Genomic DNA, 19,707 nt, shown 5'->3' on the forward strand with positions numbered 1-19,707 from the left:
CTGAACTCTGCAACAATTGCTCTTATTTCTTTTGTAATTTGATCCATGTTGAAGTGATGAAAAAAATCTTGAAAGAATTCTATTGATAGGAATCCATGTCCTATCTCATGGAAAATCGAAGAAAAAATGAGAATTGGGATAGGGTGATCACTTTGAGGGGATCGACTTCCAATAATCAAGTGGAATTGATTAATCAAAAGAAATTATTTATCTTTAAAGATTACATAATATCTCTATAAATAGGCACATAAGGATACATTTTCAAGAGAAAAAGTCTAATAACCTATCTAAAATAAAACTTATCTAACAAATAGAAGAATTAAAGGTAAAGTTTTGAAGGGTTTATTTGAATAGATTCATTAAAGGATCATACTCTAAAGATAATGTTTTGAAGGGTTCATTTGAATAGATCCATAAAAGGATCGTATCATTCCACCTCCCTTTAAAATAACCTTGCTCTCAAGGCTGTTTTAGCAATAAACTTTGGAATTTTTTTTTAATTGTCATGTAACTCCCATGTTGCATCATCAATAGACAAGTTGTCCCATTGAATTAATAACTCGACCGTTGTTTGATTGTCATTTTTCACAAGTATTCGTTCTAAAATAAGACAAGGTTGAAACTTAATTTCATCATCAGAATTCACTTCAGGGAGATTTGTCACCTAATTTCTTCTTTAAATACGACACATGAAACACGGTGTATTTTAGAATCTTATGGAAGACCTAGGCGATAAGCAATAGATCCAATATGCTCTAGCACCTTATAAGGGCCGTAAAATTTTGATGACAATCTCATAGAGGTTGAAGTACGGATTGAAGCCTGCATGTATAGTTGAAGTCTTAGAAAAACCCAATCTCTTATTGCAAAATCTCTTTCTGAATGATGCTTGTCTGCCAATTGCTTCATTCTTCTTGTGCATTGCATAAGTTATTTTTCAAAAGTTGCAATATTTGATCCCGCACGTAGGTTTTAGTCTACTTGATGCACATTTATTGATCCATGTGCATATGAGTTAATCGAGGGTGGTGCACAACCATAATCTACCTCAAATGATAAAATTTTAGTAGCTGAGTGGTAGGTCGTGTGGTACCACCATTCTGCCCACGGAAGCCAATGAACTCATTCCTTTGGTTTATCACTAGTTAAGCAGCATAAATAATTCTTTAAGCATCGATTAACCACCTTTGTTTATCCATTCGACTGTGGATGATAGAATGTGCTAAAATTAAATTTAATGCCCTGTAATTGAAATAATTCCTTCTAAAATTTACTCATAAATATCGGATCTCTATCAATGACAATATATCATGGTAGCCCATATAGTTTGATTATGTGGTCAACAAATGCTTGAGCAACACGGGCAGCTATATAAGGATGTGATAACGAACAAAAATGGACATATTTTGTGAGGCGATCAACGACCACCATGATAGTGGTTTATCCTTGTGATGTTGGTAACCCATCTATGAAATCCATGGAAATGTCTGTTCATATTTGTTCAAGTATGGTAAGGGTTTGAAGAAGACCCGAGGTTGCTACATTTTCTCCTTTGTTTCGTTGACATACATCACATTTAGCAACAAAGTTTTTGGTTCTGGTTTCACATTTAGGAAACTAGAATGTCCATCAACTGGTGAAGAATGAAATTCCTCTAATATCACTCTCTTTTCCACTAAGTTCATTGGAAGGAAGATTCTATCTTTATATCGTAAAATTTCTCCATCCCAAGCATAGCGGAGTTCCAACGATGAATTATGTAGCATGCTCTGAATGAGAGCTAGGGTAGATGAACATTCCTATAACTATCTTTTTATATTGTTCTAGTTCTTGCAAGTTACTAAAGATATATCAGTAAACTCCATTTGGTTAGGAAGGCGAGATAAAGGATCAACTACTGTATTCTGTTCCCTTCTTATAAATGATTTCATAATCATATCCCAAGAGCCTCTTGATCCATTTTTGTTGATCCTTGTTAGAGACACATTGATCTGAGATGAACTTAAGGCTCTTATGGTCAGTTCGTATTTGAAATTATCGGTCAAGGAGATAGGGTCTCTATTTTGTAATAACATATATGATAGCTAACATTTCTTTATTGTAGATAGACACCTATTGATGTAGGGGAGATAGTGCCTTGCTGCTAATGGTCACCCATCTTGTATAAGAATCGTTTCGATTCCAACTCTGTATGCATCGGCTTCAATAACAAATAGTTTATTGAAATCAGGTAATGCAAGAACGGGTGTTGTCATCATTGCCTCCTTTAATTTCTGAAATGCTTCTTCTACTTCAGGACATCATCTACATGTATCTTTCTTTAATAAAACTGTTAGTGGAGCATTAATCTTTCTATAATTTTTTATAAATTTTTGATAATAATATGTGAGACCCAGAAAATCACGTAATGTCTTGATATTCTTTGGGATGGGTCATTCCTTCCTAACTTGTATTTTGGAGGGATCAACAACTACTCATTTTTAGCTTACAATATGACTAAGGTATTCCACCTTAGTTGTCCCAAAGCTGCACTTATATTTTTTCACAAAAAGAGAATGCTCATGCAAAAGAGTGAGTACCTTATAAAGGTGGTGCAAATGATCCTCGAATGATGAATTATAAATAAGAATGTCATCAAAGAAAATCAACACAAATTTACGAAGATAAGACCTGAAGATATCGTTCATCAAACTTTGGAAGGTGGAAGGTGCGTTCGTTAAGTCAAATGACATAACTAAAAAATTCATAATAAGAGCATGGGTTCGAAAAGCTGTTTTCGAAATATTTAACTGATGGATTCTTATTTGATGGAAGCATGAGCGAAGATCTAACTTTGAGAAGAATTAGGCACCTCCTAATTCATCAAGTAATTCATCAATGACGGAGATGTGATACTTATCTTTCATTGTAATTTTATTGAGCGCACGGTAATCCACGCACATTCGTCAACTTTCGTCTTTCTTTTGTACAAGCGGTACTGGGGAGGAATATAAACTTACACTTCGGCAAACGATACCAGCTTGAAGCATCTCCTGTATAATTTTCTCAATTTCCTCCTTTTGAATGTGAGGGTAGCAATAAGGCCTAACATTTGCTAATGCGCTCCTCGGTATTAGAGATATACAATGATCATGTGAACGGGATGGAGGAAGTCCTTTCAGCTCAGCAGATAACTTGAAAAATTTTGAAAGAAGTGTCTTTAATTCTTGGGAATTATGTGATGTACCTTTTAAGTTCCTTCTTGATAGAGAGTTGCATGAGAAATATGAAGCAATCTTTCTTTAATAACCACTTTATTTGATCACTATTGATTGATGTGATAGTATCTTGTCTCTTGCCCTTAATGCAAACTTCTTTTTCTTGATCTTGGAAGCGTATCGTTAGCTGAGCAAATTTTCATATTATGTCTCCTAATGTTCTCAACCATTGCGCTCCAAGTACGACATCACATCCATCTAGTGGTAGAAGAAAGAGCTCTGTGGTTAATTCATAATTAGGCAAGAAAATCTTAACATTGTCATACTTTCCTGGATTTGTAAGTGATCTTCCATTTGCCACCTTGATATTAAATGTAGATGCTTGTCTACCTTCTATTTAAGCCTTCAATTTTTTTTTTTGGTAGGGAAGTGGACAAAACAAATTAAAATTTATAGTTTGGTCTAGTGAATAAATGGATAGAGCTTCATGGCTCCAATTCCAATTCTGATAAACCAAAAAGCAACGAACTTATGTTCTTAATTTGAATTAAATGATTACCCGATCTAGTTAGACGTTGAAAATGGATTAGTGCCTGGTACCCTGGTACGGGAAAGGATGGGGTCTCCTGTCAGGAGACCATTGAATTTTTTTTTAATGATTAAACTTAACTCTAAATATTAATTAATTAAACTTAACTCTAAATATTAATTAATTAAACTTAACTCTAAATATTAATTAAGTAAACTTAAATAAATCTTAATTAATTAAACTTAACTAAAATATTAATTATGTAAACTTAAATAAATCTTAATTAATTAAACTTAATAAAAATATTAATTAACTAAAATATTAAACTTAACGAAATATTACTTAATTAAACTTAACTAAAATATTAATTAATTAAACTTAAATAAATCTTAATTAATTAAACTTAACTAAAATCTTAAACTTAAACAAACTTAAATTCTAATTAAAATTTAATTTTAAATTAAACCCAACCCTGTTAAAACCCATTAAGGCCCGGCCCAACCTAATTCGGGCACCCAGACATAAATCCAGGCGCTCCGAATCACTTCCCAAACATTGCCTATGATTTTGTGCAAGCGCTTCCGATTTTAAGATCCAGGCGCCTGAAAATTTTTCTAGACGCCCTGCACCGCACAAAATCCAGGCGCCCCGATTGGAATCCAAGCACCCAGATCATCTTTATAAAAATAACCTGAACCCTACCATCCCAAATCGCATAAACCCTCTTCCTACTTTAAAAATATCTCTACCTACGTCGTTCCCAAGGTTCTAGGTCATCATGTTTTTATTTCTCCTTCGAAAATGCCTAGGTAAGCTCTCAAAAATAATCTTAAATAATTTAATGTTAATTTTTTTTTCTTTTAGATAAGCTTTAATTTATGCAATATGACTATTGGGTTGGCCCGTGGATTGAGAAAATTTATTTATTTATTTAAATTTTAAAATTTAAATAGAAAATTCAATGGATTATTGGACTTAATCCATCTAAATCACAATTCAAGTTTAAAAATTTTAACTTGATCAATTTAAACTGTAATCCAAATTTAAAAATTATTATATTTTTAATATTTTTTATTTTTTGACAGGCCCGTAGGTTGGCTCACCTAATCCGCAACTTGTCTTGGGTTGGGCTAGGTTAGAGATTTTTCAACCCACAAAGTTGGTGGGTCGGCCCATCTCGCCCCGCCATATAAAAGATTTTTAGTGGATTGACCTATTTGACAGCTCTATATGCGCCCCGAAAGCTAAACGCGAAAACATTAGGGAGATTTAGGGGGTGTTTGATTGAATTTTTTTTTTCTATTTTCCGTTTTTCATTTTCTCTTTTTGTTTTTCTGTTTTCTAATTTAGTTTTTAGAAACCAGAAAATGTGTTTGGTATGATATATTATTTTCTATTTTTTAGAAAAGAAAATTAAAAAATGCATTTGGTTTGTTAATATGAAAAATAATAAACAAAATAATTTTTAAAATAAAAGGATCATCAAATGGAAAAATCATACAAGAAGGGGGTCAATTCTAACCTTCTAATATGCAATATAAGAAAATACTTTACCACCATTCACCTCTGTTGGTAATGTTTTTTAAAAGCAAAAGAATATTTATTCCTTAAAAAAGAAAAACCATATTAGAAGGGGTCAGACCTGACCTTCTAATATAACATTACATGACTCCAAACTCTTTACATATATCGCACTATAGGATAAAAGGTTTATCAATTATACAAACTATTCACCAACCTCACACAATCTTTACAAGCATCACAAAATGATATAGTGTATATTTTCTATTGCAAAGTCGAACCTCCCATGTACTTGTTACCAAAAGACTCTTCTTTATCAGATAAAGATATACATATTTTCTCTTCATCAGAAGACTCTTCTTCTTCAGATGGAACTTCAACATCCACCTGCTTGCTTGCTCACAGACATGGGATAATGCAAGTTCTTAATTAACATTTTCAAAAGTTGTATATATCTAGACAAATACGCCACATAAGTCTAACAAGTGTCCACATAATCATTCCATATATGGTTTGCAATTTCATCATGTATGTGTCCCATCTGAGTTGTTTGACTCAAATCAATTGGAATCGGATAATAATTGGATAGTTTGACATATCTTTTAAAACCTAACATATGTCATCTGAGCATATTACTAAATACTAAGTATTGACCGACAAATCTTGTTTCCAATTCACAACAATTACATAGCTATGCCATTCATATTTTAGTTTATATAATTCAAACAAAGGAAAGAAATCCCAATTAACCGAATCTACAAATAGCAGATACGAGGGTTGCATAAAGATCATCTTGCAAAACGATTAGCATTTTTCCTGTTGCAATTATCATTTACATCCATGGAAAACCGTAACAAGATTCTCAGTCCTATTTTCTTGACCATTAATCTAGACTACCCAAGACCTGCTAACTGTTCAGTTGTAGAACTTGACTAGATACGTGACATCCTCTGAATAACAAATCTAGTTTCCAGTTAACTGCGATTACATAGCCACACATTCTCGAGAGGGAAAAATCCCAGTCTTACGGAACAAAAAGAACTTCACATAGAAACACAAGTAAACCTAAAAACTTGACACTCATTAAACAATGATTCATACAATAAAAAATTAAGAAGTCAAGGAAATACCTATATCACGTTTCTTTAAGCACTAGCAGTAACAACAACACCAAATACCTCAAGTGACGAAGGGGGAAACAAGAAAAGACGGAGATGAAGGAAATCGAAATCGAGAAGGAAACCTAATTCGACTGAGGTGAGATAACACCCCACGAAAAGCAAATGTTAGCTAAGATTACCATGACTATTCCACTTGTGACGCTTCTGTTGAAGACGATTGAATCTGGATTTGCCATAGGAGGTGAGCAAGGTAGAAGATGAGGGGAAAGTCGTTAGTGGGTCGAGTGTTTCTCCGACCACCGAAGGCATGGTCAATGCTCTTCAAATCGAATGGCACGAAGCCCTAATCCGCCGCCACTCCTAGAGTTCCGAACTCACCCAATCGCATGCAAAGAGAGAGGATCGAAATCTCCTATCGGTGCAGTGGGAGGAGGAGGACTATGCAAATCGCGCAAACTTGATATTATAATGATGTTCAATGTCGAGTAAGTCAAGCAAGATGATTTTTTTCCTATTGATTTGTTGTTCCTAGCTAGTACAAATCCTGATGAAGTCTGCTACATTGAGGTTTCTTTTTAACTTTAAGGACCTAAAGTGTTGGTTTGTCTAGATGGAAGATTTGTTCAAGAATTTGAATGTCAGAATTTATGAATCCCAATTCTTCTTGTAGTTAATAGTGTACATGTCCAATTTATTTTTAGACTGCAAATATGGATGGGGAAACCAATTTGAAAATAAGAAAAGCTTTTGAAAGAACATGGAATTTACATGTTTCCTGAGAAAGCTACTGAGTTTAAAGGTTTGGTTGATTTTTGATGATTAAATTCAATAATTGCTTTTTAATCAGTGTTCTTATTCATTGAGACATGAGCCTATAAATGACAGCTTGGGATTTTTTTGACTACTTCTCTTTTGTCTTATGGATGCCAATGCAACAGGAAATAAACATACATATTCTATCATTATCTGGAAAGGTAATCCATTTATTTCGTTCTTTATGCTATCTTTTTCAAGAGACAAATTTTTTTTTGAGCTTCTACCAACATGTTGGAGTTTTTGCTTTAAGTTGATGGAAATACTTGAAGAGTTTGACTTAAAGGTTTATCTTTCAGTTCTAGGCTTCTTTCATAGAGTTTACTGGTTAGAACATTTGCAAAAAGGGTTTGATTATTTCATTGCTTTAATTCTTCTATTTTGCTCTTGCAATTCCAAGGGTTTAAAATGCCTTTTAGCCTTTTCTTTTTCGAGAAAGTGTTGTTCTTATTTATTCTTTCAGTTATAAGGTCTATATATGTGAAATTGCGTTTCTTTGGTCATGTCTCTTTATGCTTGTTATAGATTAACATTTTCTTTGTAAATATGCTTGTTCATTCTCTTATGATTATTACTTTGTAACAGATTAAAGGTGACACTAGGAAGCTTGTCTACCACGCTATAATCATATTGCTTGAGGTGCCAGTGTTATGAACCTGCTAATTCAATTATTATTTCTCATTTTACACCCTCAAATGTCTAAAGAACCATTATGTTATATGCATTACTATCAACTTTTTATTCTGTTAATAGGATTTACCATCTATCGAACTATCAAATATTCTTGATATTTGTACTTTTGTAGCTGTTCAGGAATGAAAGGAAGATTTTAAGGAAACTCATGGAATGCCTGAATACATACTTGTTGAGAGATGATCCGAATCTTGGCCATTAGGCTTTCGAGATTCATTTTACCGTGAAGCTAAAATATTCAATTGTTGGCTACCACTCATGATCAAGGACTAAAAGGTTACTTTCCATAATCTCTTGAACCTTTACGACTATTGGTTTTTGGAATTTAATTGATAAACTTTGCACTTGGAATATCTCTTTTCTTTGCAGGGTTCCTTTATTAACTATGTGAGGATTCAGGCTAAACTTGATTCAATGTTTATCATCAGGAGCTCTAATTATAGAACAATTTCTTGATGTTAGCACCAAGGAATTTGACCAAGGCATAAATGTTGATAGAGTGGTTTGGTTAATTGTACTTCTTTGCATAGTTAACCTTCTATTGCTTTCTTATATTAACATGCTTTCACGTATGATGTATCTAAAGATGATAAATCTGGTATCTCTTTGTAGCATTCAACAAGGCCTCGTGGAGCTTACAACCATTATTGTCTATCAGGTAGTTGCCTCAAATGACTCGTTCTTTATGCTCTTTTTAAATTTATTTTTAAATAATTTCATATTTTTTATCTTTTCAAAATCCATCATATCTTAGTTGTCGGTCCCCAAGGTACACCTTTTGTAGAAACAACTCTTATCACTTTGGTGCATCTGGCCTACGAATGATGGACCTCTAATAATAGTTCAAATACATTTCCTCATTTCCTGATCAATTTCTTAGTTATTTTATTATTTTTCTTAGTTTCTTTATTTTGTTGGTTCATATAGGAGCTTGTTTTCTGAATATGTGCAAATGACTAATTTATAAATTGCTATTTTTAGGATTTTTTTTTCTTTTGCTTCACCTTGTTGAGTGATTAAGATTGCTTATATAGTGTAGAATAGATGATGGTAGCCTCAGATCAGAGGTTGTTGTTTCAATTCACATACTGTGTTTAACTTAAGAGTCAGCATTGCCTAACGTATCATATTGTCTATTGCTTTAGTTGTCGTCTTTTTCTAATGGATGCATTGTCCAATAAGAATGTATGCCAAACATTTAAAAATTCACATTGTGCTCTTGAATTCTTGAGCTTAATTGACTAGTAGGAAGTCTTTTATGCTAGCAAGACTTGTTATCTTATTTCGTTATGGGATGCTTTGATACCATCCTATAAAATGCTTCCTCATCATGGCCCAAGCTATATCTTATAGCTTAAAATTACTCCTAGAGATATAATTGTAAGGCATGACTCTGGTGGTGGTTTATCTTCTGACCCTCTAATGTGTAAACCTTTGTTGGTAGATGGATTTTTCCTTATCTTAAAATCCTCACTTTTTCTCCATCAATTATAAATTTTTTTGTTGGTGCAAAAACTTCAGTTTTCACCTTAGTCACATAGATTTCCATATCAGTGCTGCAATAAAAACTAAGGACACTATATATCAAAATCTTAATGCCTGGGGTCTAGACAATGCATTATTAGATCTAATTAATATTCTGAAGACCATTAAGTATACTATGCTTTAAAATGCTGTTAAAATATCTCCCTAGTTTTTGGTCAATGCATCCAAACCCCTGACATATCAAATCTGACTTCCTTTTGGTTAGTAGATCTTGACTATTTGTTTTACTTTAACCATTGCCAATTTTAATAAATACATGTTGTCTTTGGGTAATAAAATTTTCTATATACAAATATAGTATCATTATAATGTACTATTAATTAGAGAAAATATCAATGGAAGTAACAATCATCATCGGTATGATGGTTCTTTATGAATACTATGAAAATGAAGAGATAATGCACATTTCTTTGAAATCGATGACCATTCCTGTGGGTCCTCATTCAAATACAAATTCTACAAGAATTATCTCTGCTTTCTATGAACTCACATGTCTGCAGTTAACTACAAATATTTGACATGTATGAAAACCTAGACATACAATCACTCTTCTTGCTTCTTATTTTTTCCTTCGATTTGAATGAAATTCATTGGTTTATTTTTAATCTTATTTGATAAGCTGTCTTCGTGATATGTCTTGGCTTTCAGGTTGTAGTAGATCTATAATTGACCATTCGGTCCAGGTAGATGTAGCAAGATCTGAGAATGCAGTGCAAGCAAATATGGAAGTTGAATTCCAAAGGAACAAGGAAAGATTTGGTTTCTTAAAGTGGGGATCTAATGCTTTCCAGAATATGTTGATGGTTCCACCAGGTTCTGGCATTGTCCACCAGGTTAGATTTGTTTGTTAAACGATTTGGTGAAACTCTTATAAGTTTGAGTGAACAACCTAGCTTGTTCTTTTCCCCTGCTATTGAACTGCCACTTCATTTTAACTGCACATATATGTGTATTTTGTCTTCTATTCTAGGTTAATCTAGAGTATCTTGGTCGTGTTGTTTTCCACCCCAATGATATCCTGTATCCTGATAGTGTGGTAGGAACTGATTCCCATACTACTATGATTGATGGGCTAGGAGTAGTTGGTTGGGGAGTTGGAGGAATTGAGGCAGAGGCTGCTTTGCTTGGTCAGGTAATATTATTGAACATCCAAAGCAACTTCCTGAGTTAGAGTTATGCCTTCGCTTTTTGTTATTTTCTCAAACCTTCTAGTGTGTTGATTAAGTGATACTATTCAGCATGCCAATGCAAGTTCTTGTGCTCTAGATGTACTTGGTCTTACCTACTGTGACAAGCCTTAGGTGCACAGGAATGCTATTTTTAACGGCAAATTCTACTTCATTTTCATTTCAGTTTTATTTTATTTTTGTAGCTAGATCAACTTTCTTTCTTCGGGTGAGTTAGCTCATACTATTTAATCTAATGAAAGATGTTCTCATACTGAACAATATACCTCTATGTGGAACAACTAAGTACTATATGATTTTTCAGAAGGAAAGCAAACCAATAAAAATGTCTATTGTTAGTAATATATGATTCCCTATGTACAAAGAACAGGAGTATGACCTACAAACCTCCAGCAACCTGAAACAAGCATCTGTTACTGCATTCTCTGAAGGTTAGTTTATATTAGGATTTTTCTTGGGTGAATTGTACATTCAACTGTTTGGAATTATCTTTACTTGCACTAGGGGTTCTATTGTTACAAACCAAGACGAGTGTAAAGTAATCTATTTACTGATAGAGGAACATAATCCAGACTTCAGATTGTAATTCTATTTCAATAAACCATGCATATAGAGATATGTTGATTTATTTCTGATCCATAAATTTGACTTGAAGGTGCCTCTTCTTCGTTAGACTGACATTGAGGAAACCAAGACGCAGGAAAATGAAAATTGTAAGCAGCCTTGCAGGAGATGCAACAAAAATTTGATGAAACGAAAGCTTTGTTGGTTAAAGAGCGTGAGGCTGCTAAAGTGGCTGTTAAAGAGGTCCCTGTTATTGACACTGCTCTTCATGATAAGCTTAGAGATGAGAATGAGAAACTTGAGGTGAGATAACCTTGGTAATGTTCTCCCTCGGATAGTTTTGTTTGTGAAAATATCTTTAGTTGGGTTTAGATGCAAATTTACCCAACTAAATATCTTTAGTTGTGAAAATATCTTTAGTCGGGTTTATGGAAACAGGTATTGGTGCAAATTTACTAGTTTAACGTTGTTAACTCAGAAGTGATTGTTTCTTAAAAAATGTGGGCCTTGGTGAGTTCTCTTGAAACAAAGATTGATGAAACTGAGAAGAGGTATGAAGAGTCAATCATAACTAGTGAACAAAGGCTGAAGAAGGCAATGGAGGCTGAATCAAAGATAGTTGACCTCAACGATGCTTGAATAGGTCCTTCTCATAGTTATCCAATTTATGTGTAGATTCCTTATGCACATTTTATGGAACAAGTTCTTAGTCGTTAGAAATATAAATTATTCATCTTTTATGTCACAACATATTTAACTTATTTATTTGGAGACAGGCTTCAGGAGAAGCTATCTTCATTGGAGTCTGAGGCTCAGGTTCTTAGGCAGCAAGCTGTGTTTTCTTCTCCCATAAAGAGCATGCAAGAACATTTATCAACTCCAATTACTCCTACTAAACAGGTTTTTAAAGCATTGTTGACATCAATATCATTCATATATTTCATTTCTTTTTTATTTTCTAATCAGTATTTAGAGACTGGTCAGTTTGATTTTGAAGAGCTGAAGGTTGCAAATGTATGCCAATTTACCATACATGCTACTAAAAGCTGCTTCATGATAGACAAATTTGTCGATAATTTACTAAAGAACTGCCAGTATATGCAGGTGTCTCAGAGTGCTGGTCCAGCATTGAGGGACATAGCAAACTCTGATGCTAAGCTGAGGTCTTCCATGGAGAGAAAGCAGGTTTGCACATATTTTACTTCACGTTATATTATATCTTATTTTCGTCCTGATAAATAGACGCTTTTATGCTGCAAGAGGATTTTGAAGCCCTCATCAAATGTGTTTCTAAGAATATTGGCTTTAGCCAATAAAAGCCAGTAGCTGCATCTACCATCTACAAATGTCTTCTGCATTGGAAATCATTTGAAGTGGTGAAAACTATTGTTTTTTATCGTCTTATACTGATGATTGGTTCTGTAATTAAGGTAATTTTGCAAGATCAGATTACATCTTATTGGTTTGTTTACCTTTTTTTCTTCAATTGCCACGCATTTTACAAAAGTTGTTGGGGATTTTTGTTCACACTGGTATCATCTTTTTTGTTGCTACTCCCTTGAGATTTGGATTCTTTTTATGATTCAGGAAGAGGAGAATAATAATCAGCTTGTTTACTGGCTATCAAATGGTTCTAATTTGTTGTACCTGTTGCAACATAGTCTGAAGGTAGCTAGTGCTGTTGGGGGACTCCAAACCAAAAACCTATTGTTTCTACTTCATTCTTTGGCAGGATGACTCGAGTATTCATTTGATTATGTTGAGTTTTTTTTCACATAATAACATTTGGTGGTTATTTGATACTATTTATCAACACTAATCTGTAGTTGTATTGCTAATGCTAGAGTTTCCACTTCTCATCACCATTCTCTGGATGAATTATCCGTCGTGCACCAAGTGGAGGTAAAATACCCTGCTTTACTGTTCAAGCAGCAGCTAATAACTTATGTGGAAAAGATATATGGAATTATCTGTGATAATGTGACAAAGGATTTATTACCCTTTATATCATTGTGTATCCAGGTTTATTTTTCTTGTTTACTTTGTTACATACTCCACATGCGAGTTTATTTGTTCATGACAAGGTTTAGAACAAATTCTCGAGTAATGGAATTGATCAAATATCAAACTTATTAAATGTTTTCTTTTTAGTCTATGTAAGGTGTGTGAGGGACCAAGACAGATCAAAGAAAACACTACTTACATTATTAAATGTGTATTTGTAACAAAACTTAGTATTATTATATTTGCATAGAGTTTGAGAATGATATAAGATTCAAACTACCACCGACTATATGGGATCATGTCTTGTTGTACATAAATTAGTTTTTATTGTTTCTATTAGCAAAATTACTATATTAGTAAATTTAAAATTTTGAACTTTTAGATTCCTCCACCGTTTATGACTCGAGTTTTTCTGAGATGATATTTCCGTTGATCCTGACTCCTCAGGCTCTTGGAGTAGCAAGAGGTAGTCTGCGTTCATCATCAGGGATTCAGGTACAATTCGACCGTTGGCAAGCAATTATTAAAAGACTAAATAATCTACTTAATACATTGCAAGAAAATTATGTAATCTTGTTAGAATATAGTGACATTTCTTTGTTTTGCTCCATCCAAAAACGTGGTCTAACAGTTAAGTTTTGATTTTCATGTACCTCTTATTCTAATAGAGAAGATGTTCACACAAATTTTTTGATTCCTAAATGTACAAATTTTCAATAGGTAGTTGATCTCTTAATTAGTTTATTTTCTCAAAATTATTTATGCAGTAGGTAATTACACGACTACTATTTTCCTGTTTATAGTTTGCTTCTTCGTTGTGAGTGTTGCTCATTTAGCAATGATAAATACATGAAAGCTGGTCTTGTTGAACTTGTCCTGTGGTGTAAAAAAACCAAACTTGAGGTACAGGATCCTAGAGACACATATTCAAGTTGGTTATTTGTTATTCGAACGGATTTTGTGCTCTATCCAGTAACAGGTTCCTCATGGGATGGACTTAAACATGTCAGACAAGTTGATTTCTTGGTATGTAGTTTATGATTCGGTGTTGAGCCATAGGCATATATATCCTGACATAATGCATCCATATATGTCAAGGTTTTTGTTGTCCTAATGACAAAAAAATAACTGAGATCCATATGCCATAGTGCTAGAAGCATATACGGGTGAGATAACATTGAGATTGAATCCATCCTGTGAATACATCATTAAAAAGTTCAAATGATTAACTTTTTATTGAAGTCTTTGTTACTATTGATCCTGCTAATTTATTTGTGGATTCTAGTGTTCTACCATTATCAGAATAGAACTATCGTCTTTTCCTTTCTTTCTTACAAACATCTATCAAAATGCAAGCTAACATAGATTGGCTTTGCTGTAACAGAGAACCATCACCTGAACTGTAATTAGAGTTTCCATTGATGATATGATCAAATGATGTCTCTTCTTTGATATCCAGGTAATATTTCAAAAGTATAGAGTTTCCTTAAATGATATAGTCAATGATCTTTGCCTAATAAGATACTTCATTTGCTCACTCTCATTTCTAGTTCGTTGCTGCAACAAGTCTGTTTTTGCTTGGTGCTCCTCAATGCATCAATTATCGAGGAAGGACAATGGGCTTGCTCAGTAGTGTGCTTATGCTGATTTTCCCCCCTTCCTGCAGGTTCTCAGTATCTACCAACTTTACCGAATTGACACTCAGTACTGGGATGACAAACACAACACAAAAAGTGTATCCACAGATGTAAGTTCAAGGAATTAGTTCTCTTTTGTGTAATATATCTAATCTACCTTCATAAAGTTCGCAACGAATCATCCACTTTCATGTTCATGCATTTGCTTTGCTTATGGTATCATATTATGTTTGCCGTATGGATTTATGGTGTACCATGTTTGTCTGCACACAACTGCATGACTAGTCATGTTTATTAGATAGAAAAAGAAAAGTTAAGGTCAATCGAAATCTGTTTTCTTCATTTTGTTACTGAACGAGATATCTTGAGGTCTAATGTATTCTGAAGCTGTGAGCAAGGTGAGCCAAACTCGAATCCTTCACTCAAGCTCCAGCATCGGCTGGACTCCTTCGGCGTCGACGGCGATGAGGCGAACAGAGGCGCGTGATCGGTCTCGGAGAAGGCAAGCTCGACCCACACACCTCCAAGCAAGCAATGCCCTAGATCAACTCCGGTGGCTTCCTCCTCACCAGCACCGCCAGAGATCGCGCCTTCGGATTGTGCGATCAGCTCGATGGAGAAGAAACAGGGGAAGTCTGTGCGAAGCAGAGGAAATAATCGCGGAGAAGAAAAGGGGATCGCGAAGCTGGGAAGAGATCGCGATCGGGTTTCGCCTTTAATAAGAGCTTAACGGGTTTCGGATCTAACCACTACCCATTAACCTTTTAACACTTAGCTTAACCCCTTAACCCATTAAATCAATTAATTGGGCCTTATAAATGGCTCTTATTTTGGCCTAGCTATTTGGGCTTATTAATCATCCTAATTAACCCTAATAACCCTTATCAGATTTAGGGATAAATTTAAATTATTACAATTTAGTCCTCATAAGTTTCGGTGTTTTACAGTAAGACTATTGAGCTAGGAGCGGACGAATCTTAAAGGGCAAGGAGCCTCAAGGGACTGCTCTTTTGGAGGGTATTTCATGCACGACAGTTACTGAGTAACCTCCTTCCTCTACACCGATTGTTGAAGACAAATTGGAAGAAGTTGAGACTGCTACACCCGCTGAGGAACTATCAAAGAAGACTTAGTGCGCAACATACCTTTCCCCTAGAGGCTCATGTACAAACATAAAGATGCTGAGTTCGAGAAGTTATACAACTTTGTTAAAGACATCACTTTGGACATTCCCCTTTTCGACGCTCTTGTTGAGATGCCTCTGTTCGCCAAATTTATCAAGGGGCTAATGTCAACCAAAAAGATAACAGAGGCCAAGCATACTATAGCTCTAACAAAGGAAGTCAGTGCAATAATTCTCAATAACAAACTTTCTCCCAAACTTAAAGATCCAGGAAGCTTTACCATCCCATGCAAAATTGGTATGATGACTATTGGTAGGGTATTCTGTGACTTATGAGTAAGCATCAGTATAATCTCCTATACGACAAGTGTGAAATGTGAACATACGGATCTCAAACTCATCAACATGGCCATCCAACTAGCAGATCTTTCTTGTAGATATCTGATGGGTATAGTGGAAGATGTGCCGGTAGAAGTTGGAGGATTCACTGTTCCTACAGATTTCATTATACTTGACATGGAAGAGGACCCGTCAATTCTGATTATTTTGGCGAGGCCATTCTTAGCTACTGCAGGGGCAAAAATCAATGTGAAGAATCACAATCTGTCCTTGGAAGTGGAAAATAAGAAAGTGGATTTTAACCTCTTGTTGGATTTAAATGCTTATCTTCCGGAGAAGGAATGCTGCTGTAAGTTGGATGATGATCGAACAAATATCAAGTGCCTGCTAGGTTCCGATTACGAGGCTCCAACCAATAGGCCATGTTCACGTGTGCAAAAAGGGGTCGAGCTAAAAACCTTAAACAAGCACTTCTTGGGAGACAACCCAAGGGATTTTTATGTTTTATTTTTCTTTATTTTTTGATTATTTTACGAGTTAGTGATAAACTTTTCTATTCTTTATAGGAAATTTTAGAACCGCACTTCAAATAAGGCTAGGCCGTGTCTATCAAGCACGACCATGTCTCCTCCATAGAACAACATCAGGACATAACCGTGCCATCAGGCACGACCATGTCTCTTAAACAGAATGCCAACTTCTGTCGGCCGTGTCTCCAAACACGGTCGTGCCTTCTCCTCAGTGACACACTCGTTCGAAGCCGTGTCTCACAGACACGACCGTGTTCCCTTTACAGATCCACGGCTGCTTGAGGCGTGCCAACTGAGCACGACCGTGCCTCTTCCACAAATTACCACTGACAACACCCGTGCCACCTAGGCACGGGCGTGTCTCGCCCACAGAACACTGCTCTCTACATGCTGTGCCTCAAGGCATGGTCGTGCCTCGTCCATGATAAAGCAGCACATGGCCGTGCGTGCCCTAAAACACGCCCGTGCGCCCCATTTCCTCCAAACCCCTGTGCAACTTCTTCTCCAAATCTCCCTTCCAATCACTCCCGAATCCTCTCATCCTCCTTCCTTCACTTCTTCTCCACTTCTTCTTCGTCTCCCCACTGAGATCCACTCGAAAACCCCAAATTTTCTTTCCCTAGCTACTTCTATTTCCTTCTCTTTACTTCTTCCCCCAAATAAGGCAACATAATCAAATGTATCCGCAGATCTATAGGAGCAGGTGGAGGAGATGAGCCCGAAAGACGAAAAGGAAAGGAACTAGCAAAGGAGAAGGCTCCAACAAAGGAGAAGAGCAAAACTAGAGACATGGGAAGAGAAAAGCCATTGACGAAGGTATTGACAATATTCATGGTATTATTTTTAGAAACGATGATAAAAAAGCTAGGTATAATTGTCTTGCCTCTAGAAAGTTAATTTGCTCTCATTATATTGATGAATACACTATGGAATTGTTAGGGATTAAGGATGATCTAGGGTGGATGTTTGATAACATAGGTTGGATTGACTTCATGAACATTAGGCACCCAACATACCCAAAAATAACCCTAGAATTCCTTAGTTCTCTAGAGATCTACTTCACCACTGATGAGAACTATAAAGGTAAAATCAATTTTAGATTGTTTAACGAAGAGTATGAATGGACTCTAGAGGACTTCAATAATTATTTTGGTTTGCCTACCTGACTAGGGAACTTGATAAGAGGTTTAGCAGCACTCGATTTTGGAAGATGATCACTGTCACTGAGGAAACCTATGACCCATCCAAGTCCAAAGCCTCATTGTTGCAAAATCCAATTTTTAGGTACCTCCACTGCTGTCATGACCAAGATCATCTTTGGTCGAGCTGAGAGTGACGGCGTGGTGAGGAAGATGGAACTTTATTGCATTTGGGCAATGCTCAATGAGGTAGAATTCGATTCAGGGTTTCATTTTCTCCAACATTTGACTAAAATACTAAATCTTCTACAGGGATTATAGTAGTGGGCGGTCTTATAACAAACATCGCCGTCAGCTTGGGTTGCGACATCTTATACTTAGAATCCATTTTAGGCAATACCAAGATTGACATTGAAACATGCTTAGCAATGAAAATGATTTCCAAAGCCGAGGGGGGTTAAGTTTTTAACAGAGCATCAGGATTTCCATTTCCATTACCCAACCCCTCGAGGACTACCATTAGAAAGACCGAACACTGAATTCTACATTCTCCAGTCCCTAGTCATTCCACTCCCATTCATCAAATAGTTTCAGAGTATGCCCAAGAACCATCATTCCACCATGAGTATTCCTATCATGAACCTCCTTCCCCTAGAGATGAACCTGCTAGACATTCTTATGCATATGGTGAGTCAGGTTCAGCTTTTAACTTTTCTGCTTTTCGTAGTTCTCTGGACACGCTCCATGAAGAGCACTCTGCTCACCAACGCCAGTTGGATGAGTATAGTACTATGACTCAGGAGCAGTTCAGGGAAATACAGGATCATTTTAGAAGGGCGGATGAGTTCTATTCTTCGGTGGACAGTTTCATGGAGCATCAATATAGGGAGTGGAACAGAGAGGAGGAATTTAGGAGATCCATGGATCTTACACGCCAACAGGTTGCCTCGCTATATCAATATCATGAACATTTAGGCAACCTACCTCAACTCCCTAGATTTCCTCCTAGGTACCCACCTCCTCCAGATCGGGGAGGACAATGAACGAACTAAGTCTAGGGGAGGAACATGCATTGTAGATAGTGTATATAAATAAACTACATTTTATTTTAAATTTTAGTTTTTGCATCTTACTTTGAAATTGACTTTAAATTTTGCTTTAAAATTTATTTTAGTAGTTCATGGTAGATAGCATGTCAATAATCACCAACAACATCTTAGGAGTTTGTCCTTTTGTAAAAATGCTAGCACTTCTTTTCTAGATGATTGTTTTGATACTCGTGGCTAGTATTCTAGGTGCTATGTCTTTTCCTATCTACCATAACAGGAAGTGAGCTAGCATATCTTGAGAAAGTTGAGACATAACCTAGTCTAAGGATCTCTTTCACTTATGCCTAATCTAGGAGGTGGATTAATTCTGAAATTAGTCATGATTCATGAGACCGGACTAGTACTAGTGTTTCCAAGGTGATTTTCTATTACATTTTGGTTACTGGACTAACTCAAGTCATGTCAACTCATTTGAAAAAAATCTTGAACCCAAAAATAAAGCAATACTTCAAACTCAAACGCTTCTCTAAAAGCATCTATAAAAATAAAAAAAGAGAAAAGAGAAAAGAAAAAAAATAAATAAAGGGGATAAAAAATAGTTTCATGAGTGGAAACTTGTCAATTACCCCTTTGAGACCGATAATGGTTACTGGGGAAATAATTGCAATGTTTCTCTTGATCTTGAAGTAATCCTTTGAGACCTTGTGCAATGGAAG

General features: G+C 35.5%; 1 protein-coding gene and 2 long non-coding RNA genes across 4 annotated transcripts in view; all 3 read left to right on the forward strand.

Annotated features, from left to right (window-relative positions):
• Positions 1-7,765: 7,765 nt before the first annotated feature.
• On the forward strand, positions 7,766-8,470 carry LOC141842692 (uncharacterized). 2 transcript variants are annotated; one of them, XR_012602961.1, is made up of 3 exons: positions 7,766-7,820; positions 7,987-8,150; positions 8,244-8,470. It is a non-coding gene; the product is annotated as an uncharacterized LOC141842692 (long non-coding RNA). The 2 variants fall into 2 exon arrangements; XR_012602962.1 differs by having other exon boundaries at positions 7,767-7,820; positions 7,995-8,150.
• A 16-nt stretch (positions 8,471-8,486) lies between these two features.
• On the forward strand, positions 8,487-10,521 carry LOC141842693 (uncharacterized). The gene is made up of 3 exons (XR_012602963.1): positions 8,487-8,532; positions 10,068-10,252; positions 10,390-10,521. It is a non-coding gene; the product is annotated as an uncharacterized LOC141842693 (long non-coding RNA).
• A 741-nt stretch (positions 10,522-11,262) lies between these two features.
• LOC141843151 (uncharacterized) overlaps positions 11,263-19,707 on the forward strand; it is a 105,672-nt gene continuing 97,227 nt past the window's right edge. Inside the window, exons 1-7 of the mRNA XM_074731185.1 lie at positions 11,263-11,473; positions 11,947-12,184; positions 12,266-12,355; positions 12,758-12,912; positions 13,015-13,072; positions 14,559-14,633; positions 14,725-14,921. Coding sequence (XP_074587286.1) covers positions 11,355-11,473; positions 11,947-12,184; positions 12,266-12,355; positions 12,758-12,907 — 597 coding nt within the window. The 5' untranslated portion in view covers positions 11,263-11,354 and the 3' untranslated portion in view covers positions 12,908-12,912; positions 13,015-13,072; positions 14,559-14,633; positions 14,725-14,921. The remainder of the gene's footprint in view (positions 11,474-11,946; positions 12,185-12,265; positions 12,356-12,757; positions 12,913-13,014; positions 13,073-14,558; positions 14,634-14,724; positions 14,922-19,707) is intronic.

The sequence above is a fragment of the Curcuma longa genome, chromosome 12, assembly GCF_044706935.1.
Source record: "Curcuma longa cultivar G26 ecotype Majalengka, Jawa Barat chromosome 12, ITB_CL_G26_1.1, whole genome shotgun sequence".
Lineage (NCBI taxonomy): Eukaryota > Viridiplantae > Streptophyta > Magnoliopsida > Zingiberales > Zingiberaceae > Curcuma > Curcuma longa.